Consider the following 11,364-nt stretch of genomic DNA (forward strand, 5'->3'; position numbering starts at 1 on the left):
ATCAAGATCCGATATCTATCATCAAACATATATATATATCTTTCTAAGTCAAACATATATAACATAATTTGATTAAGTGCAATATCAAATTCATAATCTCAAGCATTAAGGTGAGATAAGGTTGCGCTGATATATATTACGAGGTTCACAATACCAACTAGCTAGGTAATACAATTAGAAATTAAAATGAATAATAGAAGCGAAGTCAAAACGACTATTTATCAATAACTTTGGATTTCCTTTTGTCTTGAGATGATTTTATGTCATCTTTAACTATGAAATTAAACTCAAATACAAAACTCATTAATTACACTATTCAAACATGATTTATGATAATTTAAATATGAATGCATTTATTATAATTTAATCCTTGAACTCCTAATGTTTGAAATAACTTTCAAATTTTAATCGAGTCAAGAACCGATTTCATATTTCTTTACCGAGGACTTCTAGCTTTCATTTCATGACAATATTTTCTAACAATTTTCACTTTATTCAATTGGGTTCCTAACAATCCATAATTAAATCTAGTCATTTAATCCAATTAAAAGCTTAATTCTAAGTTTCCTACCATATTCTTAACATATTCTTCTATAATTTCAATTATTATTTTAAAACATGCATGGATTAAATACTTAATATTTATGTTGTCTAAAATTTCCAACAATAGAACTCAATTGAAATTTCATAAAATTTAAAATATCTAAAGTATGGGTTACCATTATCTAACCTTTTTTCTTATAAAAGAATCTAACAAAATTAAAAGAAAAGCTTACCAAATTTTCATGTATAGCTCACGGCAAAGGTTGGAAGTCTGAAGCAATATTTCTTTCTTTGTTTAGCCGAATGAAGAAGATGTAAAATGGTTTCATCTTTTATCTTTCCTTTATCAATTATAAAATGTTTTCAGTTAATAATTTAGGTTAATTAAATTTCAAGAACTTGGATATTCACCCAATAAGGACTTGCTAAATTTCCTAATTCAATTCTCACTCCACTATACCATTTAGTCTGTATACTTTTATTATAATTTAATTACTGGCTAATGTGATTTCTCAATCTCATATTCACCCCATTCAACCTTTTAGCTATCTTAACTTTTCATATCCGGTCCCGAAACTGATTTTTTCAACACCGAAAAAATCAGGTCGTCATAAAAAAAAGCTCAAACAAAAATGCTTTGGAGCAAGCAAATTGAACAAAGGTCCATAAAATAGAGAACTCGACGATTGCAAATGGTGATACAGACTTAGAACACAGAAAAACTTCAAAAGTTGTAACAGAAAAAGTGACATATATAGAGTCTTCTTGCAACCTGCTGCTCATCATTGCTCCTTCTCCCAGGCGCAGTCAGTTTAGTCCGGCATTTATTGTGAATATTCTAGAAGCCTTCAAGCAACCTTTCACGCCCATCAACATGCTGAACCACTCGTGATGCACATCCCGGTCGTTCTACCTCTCGAGCAACTCACGGGCAAGAATGTAACCTAGGGAGACAATTTTTAAGCCACCGCCTGGGCTAAATACGTGTCACTTCAGAAAGTATTAGGTGCATGCCTGAAAGATAGTTTTCCACCTCTCGTCGATCGGGATGTCCTCAAATGCTCAACCTCTCATAACTAACTACCTACTGAAAACTATTCGTTTTGAAACACAAACATCTCCTAAATTTAGATTAGAGGTGTTAATGGATCGGGTTGACACAAAAAATACACTTAATATTTCACCCAAACTCAACCTATATAAAAATACTAAAACCTGATTTTGGCCCAACTAGCCCGTATTATTTTTTGATATTATTTTTTATACAAATTTTTAAAAAATATAATATATGAATAAAATTTTTTTAATGTACTTATCATTCTCTACATTTTTTTATAAAGAAATTTCTATTAAGTATTTTTTATTATAAATTATCAAACGTATTTAAAAATTAAAACAATTAAAATATTAATTTTGGAAAAATTTAAAAATCTTAAAATTGTTTGATTTTACATCAATTCAAAATTTTTTTATCAGATTAAAATTCATATGTAATCGGCATAACTACATTTAACGAAAAATTAAAATTATAATAAAGAAAAAAAAAGGGAAAAAGGAAAGAGACACGCTTGACACGTGCTAAACCATGTAAAACGTGCGAGATGACATGACTTTAACCAACGCCCCCATCCCACTTGTTTGTAAATTTGGAATTTTCACCTAACTTTTTGCCAACTCATTGGTTTCAAACTCCAAAAAGAAAGAAATAAAAAACCAAATCAAATTCTTGAACGGCGCCAATACTATTTCCCTCCAAGCTTCAAAATAGAAATATTTTCATAACAAAAAGCTTCCCTTGTACGCTCGACCGTTATCCGCTCCATCAAAATTTCAAATTTCTTATTGTCAACTCCCAATCAAAAATATTTACTCGAAATACCTTAATTATCCCTTCCAAAAATATTTTCAAAATCCCGCGCTACTTTTCGCCTATTAATACCCTTTCTCTCTTTCCCCAAATTATTCATCAGAAAATCATTTTTCAAGAACCCTAGTTTCCTAAATCACCTTTCCAAAATGCCTTCAATTCCAGAAGAGCCACTGCTGGCCGCGAACCCAGACCGATTCTGTATGTTTCCGATCCAATACCCAGAAGTATGGGAAATGTACAAGAAAGCCGAAGCGTCGTTTTGGACCGCAGAGGAAGTCGATCTGTCTTCCGATCTTCGTCACTGGGAAACTCTCACCGCCGATGAGCACCACTTCATTAGTCACGTTCTCGCCTTTTTCGCCGCCTCCGATGGCATAGTCCTTGAGAACCTTGCTGTTCGGTTCATGAAAGAGGTCCAGATCTCCGAGGCGCGTGCTTTTTATGGTTTCCAAATCGCTATCGAAAATATCCACTCCGAGATGTACAGTCTCCTTCTCGAGACTTACATAAAAGATTCCGATGAAAAGAACCGTCTTTTCCGCGCCATCGAGACGGTGCCGTGTGTGGCTAAAAAAGCCGAGTGGGCTATGAAATGGATCGACGGCGGAGAAACTTTCGCCGAACGGTTAATCGCTTTTGCTTGCGTAGAAGGGATCTTTTTCTCCGGAAGTTTCTGTGCCATATTTTGGTTAAAAAAGAGGGGGTTAATGCCCGGATTAACTTTCTCAAACGAGTTAATCTCACGAGATGAAGGTCTCCACTGCGATTTCGCTTGCTTGCTGTACTCTCTCCTCCGGTCAAAGCTGAGTGAAGAGCGCGTGAGGGGGATAGTGAGGGACGCGGTGGACATAGAGAGGGAGTTCGTATGCGATGCTCTGCCCTGCGCGTTGGTTGGGATGAACGGCGAGTTAATGAGTCGGTACATCGAGTTCGTGGCGGATCGGCTGCTGGGAGCGTTAGGGTACGGAAAGATGTACAATGTGGTCAACCCATTTGATTGGATGGAACTGATATCGTTGCAAGGGAAAACCAATTTCTTCGAGAAAAGGGTTGGAGAGTATCAAAAGGCGGCGGTCATGTCGAGTTTGAATGGTAATGGTGGCACCCATGAGTTCAAGATGGATGAAGACTTTTAGGGTTTAGTCTAGTTTAGTTTATTTGTTCGGTTTTGGCTTTTGTATTGTATCTTTTTACTTTCTAATGTCTCCCTCTCCATAAATTTATAAAATAGGTTATATAAACTTTTACTACCGTCTAATTGTTTAACTTTTCTTTTTAATGAATATCCACAGGGCATTTTGCAATATTTCCACACTGCTTTTTTTCCTTAATTGAGGAAATGAGTAGAGATTTAGATGATACTGATTTAACTACAATTAGTTTCGTACTGTAAAACTTGGTTGGAATTTCCTGCTTCCAGGGAAGTACATCGATCCTCTTTTAACCTGGACTCATGTTTTCAAGTGTGGTTCAGTTATTCAAAGTAATTATATGTATTTGGAGGTTTGTTGGAAGATTACATGTGATGGCCATGTATCCAAATTTAAGAATTGAACATAACTTTAGGTTGCCTACTGTCTACGTTGTGGCAGAAAGGAAATTGGAAACTATAAAACAAACATAAAAATTATAAAAGTAATTTTTTTCCATCGATTGCTTAATCGAGTTGAAAAAAAAATCAACAAAATTTTGAAGTAACTTTCGTCCCTTATCTTATATTTTCAATTTGAAATGATTGCAGAAAATGATCAAATTCTCTTGTTCTTTTTCCTTTCCTAACAAGAACAAGCCAAATTTATTTTCTTTTCAACTTTCAACTCTACACTCTCCTTCCCTCCTCTTTCTACCTTTCTGTTCAACCAATCACACCTTCAGTTGCCTACATTCTGAAGAGGATAATATACGCATTTTACAAGTGTCTTAACAATGAAATAAAATAGGAAGATCTTTTTGCTTTCTGACAATCCATCAATATATCCAAGAAATGAGGTCAGAATGATTGTGTTTATTTCAACAAGATTCTATTACAATGCTAAAACAAAAATAATCTCAAACATATTGAATATAAAGAAAACTAGAAATTTCCATGTCTAAGTTTGAATTAGTTCATGAAATCAGATGATGTACCTCTCAGTCAATTGCATCCACTTCTAACTTCGATCTTTTGCCTACAGTCCGAAACTTGGTACTGTTTCTCATGCTTCCTGCGAGCCAGTCAGCCCCATGGACAATTAAACATGAGAAAAGATGAAATAAGGCGAAATATAAACCAACGTACAATAGTTCATAGATGAGGGTGCTTATGAATTATGTTAGTTGTATTCAAAGTAGAGAAAATTAATGTCTACATCATTTTTTTAAGCTGCCATTTTTAGGATGTCATTCAGCTATATATATGATTCAAAATCAACCTCATCCAACATACTCCGAACCTAACCTCACATAATCCATTAATTTGAAATGCAACTTGATCATTTAATCTTTACAATGGGAACACAAAAATCTATGAAGCCTATGTTGCCTCAAAATCTTAATTTTTCTGAGATTCCCTATGTACGACATCCGAGTCCGACATGGATACAGGAGTAAGACCCTAAATACATGAAAATTTAGGGAAAAAATTTAATAATATACCCATGTCAAACAGATATTCTATCCGGCGCATATCAAAGTCCAGGAACATAGAATGAAACAATTGCATTAATCAGTTCAGTTCAATATCCCTCTAAGAAGACAAAAAACACCTACAAAGAGAAGATTAAGCAATAAAACAGTTACATTCTAATTTCTGCACAATAATAGCCCCTGAGATGCCAAACAAGGATTCATCAATAAAATAATAATTCCGATTTAGCAAGCTAATTCGATTTCCCGGATCTTCACCAGTAAAAAATCTACAATTTTCATTCTCTTAGAGGAACCAAAAACTAGATTTTCAGAATTCAGAGATTTAGATTTTCAGTGCTTCAATTTTTTTTTTAAATCAAATAAATTCAGATCAATATTACACCAGCAACAGATAGAAAACAATAAATACAATAAACCAACAAAGTAAAATGGAAAATAAAATAGAAATATTTAGGAATAGAACCGTACCTAACCAGATCCAACAATAATGTTGTTAATGGGGATGAAGATGAGCTTGACGAAAAACCCTACGAATCCCATAACCACGAATCCGATCGCTGTACGAAACGCCACCTTCGTAAATTCTAAAAAAATAAAAGAAAAAAAAAAACCCGGATCATTTAATCAGAATTCTGCTAAATCAACAAAATCAAATATAATAGGAAAAGCAGAGAGAAATAAGCAACCTTTTCGATCGGGCTTGTGGCATCTCTTGACAAGACGAACACTATCCTTAGCGAACTCTCTTAGCGGATCGAAAACTGAATCAATTGCGTCCATTTTTCCCTTTCCTGGTTTTGCTTTGGTCTTTGGAGGAAATTTACTATTTTTGTTAAGATCTGTGGATCTATTATATAAGGACTAATCAAGCTGATATCCGCGGACAAAATTTGACAATTTATTATCTGGACTCAATTACTCAAATACCCTATTTATTATTTTTTCTTCACAAGGGTAAACTACACAATTAGTCACCCAAATTTCCTCTGTTTTCATTTTGGTCACAATCTCTTTTTTCAAATTTAGCATGCTGTTAGATTTTTATTTTGTTTCGTTTGAGTCAATTAGTTTTCTAGTTTTAATCATGCCCCGTTAATTTGACTGATGATAATGTTATTATACGCTTATTTTAGTTATCCAATTTTAATAAGTTTTATCACTTATTTTTATATTTTATCATTTTAGTTTTTATTTTCCTCTTTTAGAATTAATTATAATTTTTAGTAAAAAGATAACATAACAATGATATTTTTACGGAGAAAACTTTCATTTTCACAAGAAAAACCATTTTTATTTTTAATTTCATTTAAATTTTTAGAATCAGCTTTAGTTTTTTAGAAAACTTGGGGTTTTACAAGGAATTACTTGAGTTATAGTGAAGAACTCAATACCTTGTAAAAACTCAAGTTTTTCTCCTTTAGAAAAAATAAAATTAATTCTACAAACAAAATTATTGGTCAAAATAAAATTTATTAAAATTGGGTGACTAAAATGAGTTTGAAGTAACATTGCTGGTGAGTGACAAATGAAAAAGAAATCATCTTACATCCAAAGGCGAATTCAGGGTCCTAAAATGGAAAATTGTTGCTTTGACTCTTTAGAAAATTTTAAAAATTTAAATTAGTAAAGTTAAAATCACACTTTACCTCCCTAAAATTATAAAAATTTAATTTAATCTTTTAAAAAATATGAAGATATAGACTATTAAAAATTAAAATTTCATTTCGATCCCTAACAAAAATTTCTGGCTTAACCCTTACTAACAATGGTGCTATATTTGAAAAGAAGTTGAAAATTTTGCAGATTTTCGAAACTAATAATTTTCTTTTTCAAATTAGAGCCAAGAGAGATGAGAAGAAATTTCAGACTGCAGAAAAGGGAAGATGATAGAAATGTGAAGATTTTCTTAAATTTCGTATAAAAAATTCTGTATACCTTTGCACCATTCAGTATCCATCGGTTTCTTCTTCCCACAAATTCTTCTAATTTTTGTTTGTTGGCTTTAATTCTTATTCTTATTCTTAATTTTCAAATTTTATTCATTAGAAAAGCTTCCTTTGCCAAATTCATCCTTACTTGCTCCAAGAAACAAACTTCCAATAAACTTTCCTTTTAGTTACTTCGAGTTGTTTATTTGGGTTTTATTATTGATTATGAATTTCTGCATTATTTTGAAAAAATGATGCAAAAGCTGGAGATGAATTTTAGAAGCTCAAACAATCAACTTGAAGTAAATTGGATGTACAATAAGCTTTCTTGAAAAAGAAGAAAGCCACGACAACAAGGACTTTTAAACCTTCTAAGAAATTTGAAATTCAATCAAATAAATTAAGAATCGATCAAGAATTTCCAGAATTAAAGAAATAAATAAATAAATAACAAAGATGGAATAATGAAATGATGAAATTGAAGATGGAAGATGATAGGCAAATGGTGGCAAGATAGATGAGCTTCCTCTGATGAACCAACACCAATAAAGATATATAATGGCTTTTGAGCGACCCTTCCAATTGACTTTAATTAGACAAGTTGAAGTTATGATAAACCTCATCAACAATTCTTAAATATTGAAACAAAAAGTCTACAAAAAAACTAAGAAGACTATAATACTTGGAAAACAAGGAAACAACCATTCTTTTGTCTTCAACCAATATACTTTGTCATAGTTATACGAATCACAAAAGTATTAAATATCTTCTCTCTCAAAAAGAGTTAAACCTAAGACAACATTGTTGGATTGAATTGTTGAAATATTATGATTGCATAATTGAATACCATTCAGCAAAAAACAAATGTTGTTGCCGATGTTTTAAGTCGAAAGTATGCAATTGAATTGAGAACAATGTTTGCTCAACTTAGTATATGCGAAAATGACAGCCTATTGGTTGAGTTGAAACTTAAGCCCGTGTTGCTTGATCAGATTAAGGAGGCATAGTTTATCAATTCTAAGTTAGTGGATCATTGATGTTTTTCGGCTTTCAACCAAATGATCGTCTCTGCTATTATCGTATCACAAACTGTTTCGAGTGTGGGTTCGAACCAATTGAATCAAAATATAGAATTAGAAAAAGTTCTCTCCTTTTGGGGTGAAAACGAAAAATCTCTCTTCTATAATAGAAACTGGTAAAATTGTTATTCTGAAAAATATATTTATAAGTTGAGAATAAATTCTCATTATTTTTTGGTAGAATAATAATCTCTCAAAAGTTGTGTTAATAGCTCTACCAACGCCATCTATTTATAAAAAGAGAAGGTAGAACCCTTGTAGAGTTGTAGAGATTTATTTTAAATAGAAAAAAAAAACACCCTACTTAGAGTAGGAGAGGGGTGAACGACTCACTCTTGTATTTCTATTAGGGTTTTATATGAGGAGTTTTGGGCCTTTCTCTGATCAGGTCTAGTTACGAGTACTTCTGAGCCTTTTTGACCCAGTACTCTGTAATGTGATCTAACTCGATTTAGTTTTTCTATTTCCTAAAATAAATTTTAATATTTACATATTAAATAATTTTCTCATCCCAATTTATTCCAATAAAATTTTGTCGATTTTACCCATTAGTAAAATTTTAACAATTTTATCTCCGATAAAATTTCGAGAAAATCATTCAAGAAGTCACAACTCCACATATTTACTATGACCGAATGATTTATTTTTATTTTTGGGCTTCAAAATAGTCAAAACATAAATTCATTCTTCAATCATTTTGTAAGTAATCTTATATAGGATTGCAAATTTCTATTTTTATTTTTGGAAACCTACATTTATTTTTAAATGATTCTATTTCTCCATTTTGGAGAAAACCATAATCATTCATGTAAGTTTCCCATTTCTTTTTTTTATTCATTCCTTTCATTTTTATTCAAACACGCAATTCATTTCTAGTTTCAATGAGCTAGCAGAGAGACCAATTGGACATATGAAGTTGATGCTCAAATGATTTATAATTAAGTTTCGGCTTTTCACCTATTAATTATAAACTCATTTAGTCACGAAGTCAATTTCACTATAGCATCGTGTCTGAGCTCTCCTCAATGACATACCATTACGAAAGCAACTACTTAGTCCTCGTCCAATGACCTTGCCATAAGTGTGTTACCCTCATAGGATATCATTGGCCTCTTTGAGATAATATTCATTCTCCCAATATGCTCATATTTTATTTCATGGTAACCATTACATCTTTCTTCATGAAAATTTAATCACTATCAAATAGTGATCAAGTCATCCATCATAAAGATAGACGACCTGTGACCACATTTACTTTTCATCAACCCTATAATGCCAATAAGAGGATATCATTTACCCATGTTTTGGGCTATGAATTCCACTGTTGTGAATGGCATTACATGCTAGAAAAGTCAAACACCCAACACACCTACTTTCGGTTCCTTATTTATTTGAACTCAGGCTTTTACTTACATCAAAGTGTATGAGTCACATATACATAATCTGTCATCCTCTCATGATTTAGGTATGTCACACTATGAACATCACAAGTGAATAAATCCATAAACGGATCCAGGATCTATTTTTCTTGGGTCCTATCTGATGTACTGTTAGTCCAGTCAGCCGCATCTATCTTTATCTCCTGGGAGTCATCTGCTCGGATACCCAAGACAAGGCATCTCCCTAATCGAACTTGATAAACGACAAATTAGTCTTTCAATCGTTTTGCTCATTTCTGATTAGACTAATGACATATTTATGTTCATCTTCTAATACAAGTTGTCTTTTTGTATCATGACCCGACCACATAATAACGCTTAGTATTAGTTAAACATTTAGATAACCAATGAACAACATTTGCTTCTAATTTTCTTTGCGTGCAAAAACCATGTGATGACAATAATACAAAGTATATTAATCGTAATCAATACATTTTTATTAACCAATCTGTTCGAAAAATTTACAAGTGTACTTAGACAAAAATACTACACTTAGGGCACCAAATCCAATAGTTTTACCACACGTGCTTATATCAAGGGTCGCGGATTAAAGCCCGTGACGAATGCACATAGTACGTCCCGTGGAGATCAATTGATTAAATGGAGCTTATTCGACCCACTTGAACTGACCCGATTCGTGGAACATGTGAGAAGCCCATCTACTTAAAGTCCTAGTGGCCTAGTGAAACACTTAAGGAAAACTAGGGTTGTCATGGTCAATATGGAAACTAATCTTAGAAGATTAGTAATATTAGAATATTTGATTTCGTAATGTTAGAGGATTGTGTAAATCCCTTAAGAATCTCAATTTTAGATTGGCTTCGATCTCGACTATTGATGTAAATTAAATTTTACCATTAGATCTGGAAGAGGTCAATTATAAATAGAGGTCTTCACCCTAATTTTAATCACCTCATCCAAAGTAATAGAATACTTTTAGGAGCATTTACTCAAACACTTGGCTTGCTATTGCTTTCTTGTGGCTTTATTTTATTCTCTCGTTGCTTCTTTGTCTTTGAGTTATTTTCACTATATTTTTAGAGCATTTGAGAATTTCCTTGGAGAATTCTCACTATTGGAGAGTAAGGTTGACTTAGGTAGATTTGAAGCTAAGGAATTGCCTAAGGCTGTATGGATCGCGAGACTAAAAATCTAGCCTCGTGACATAAGCGTGTGGAAACCACTTATTTAAAACACAAATGCGTGTTTAAAAATAATATATAATAAATAATAAAACATAAATTTGAAAAAAAAATAACAACACATATGCAATATGTTTGAAATTAAAATAGAAAAATAATTTAAACTGTGAGTAAAAGAAAATTTAAATGTGTAAATGCATCAAATTTAGAATGTTTGTAATTCTTATATTTTTGAGATCATTGTAATTAGGTTTAGCTAACCCGTTTCTTTTTTTCAAAATTGTTAAAAATTTAAAAGTTTCCATTGATGTTATTTGAGGTTTTGAATGTTTATGGTAGATTTGGAAGCTATAAAATGTTTAATGATTATTTGATAAAGAAAATTTTGTTAATTTTTGCATTTAAGGACTACATTTTGAATATGTCAAAAGTGGCTTTAATTTTTGTAAATTTGGATTTTTGAGGATGTAGAAGGATATTATTGAAATTGGAATGAAAATGAAGCTCAATTGTGAAAGTTATACTTATTTTGGTTTTAGGGACTAAATTGAATAAAATATAAAAGTTCAAATAAATCATGTAAAATATAAGTAAAAGATTATAAGCATGAATTTGAGTATTGTTATGAGATTGATATTGATATTTTGAATCTTAACTATTATATAGATCAAGTTGTTGACTTGGGTGAAAAATAGAATCTGTCGAATAGTCCATGGTATCCAAAGCGTTATCGTT

The 11,364-nt window shown here is 32.0% G+C and overlaps 2 protein-coding genes across 2 annotated transcripts; one reads left to right on the forward strand and one right to left on the reverse strand.

The window, feature by feature from the left end:
* The first annotated feature begins 2,486 nt into the window (after nucleotides 1-2,486).
* LOC105777778 (ribonucleoside-diphosphate reductase small chain) lies at nucleotides 2,487-3,663 on the forward strand. Its single transcript, XM_012601235.2, has one exon. The coding sequence runs from the start codon at nucleotides 2,560-2,562 to the stop codon at nucleotides 3,547-3,549; it is 990 nt and encodes a 329-aa protein (XP_012456689.1). The 5' UTR covers nucleotides 2,487-2,559; the 3' UTR covers nucleotides 3,550-3,663.
* A 735-nt stretch (nucleotides 3,664-4,398) lies between these two features.
* On the reverse strand, nucleotides 4,399-5,918 carry LOC105778333 (protein transport protein Sec61 subunit gamma). The gene is made up of 3 exons (XM_012602017.2): nucleotides 5,728-5,918; nucleotides 5,510-5,625; nucleotides 4,399-4,617 (listed from the first exon to the last, which is right to left on the reverse strand). The coding sequence occupies exons 1-2, from the start codon at nucleotides 5,819-5,821 to the stop codon at nucleotides 5,510-5,512; spliced, it is 210 nt and encodes a 69-aa protein (XP_012457471.1). The 5' UTR covers nucleotides 5,822-5,918; the 3' UTR covers nucleotides 4,399-4,617.
* Between the last annotated feature and the right edge of the window lie 5,446 nt (nucleotides 5,919-11,364).

Source organism: Gossypium raimondii, chromosome 10, assembly GCF_025698545.1.
Source record: "Gossypium raimondii isolate GPD5lz chromosome 10, ASM2569854v1, whole genome shotgun sequence".
Taxonomy (NCBI): domain Eukaryota; kingdom Viridiplantae; phylum Streptophyta; class Magnoliopsida; order Malvales; family Malvaceae; genus Gossypium; species Gossypium raimondii.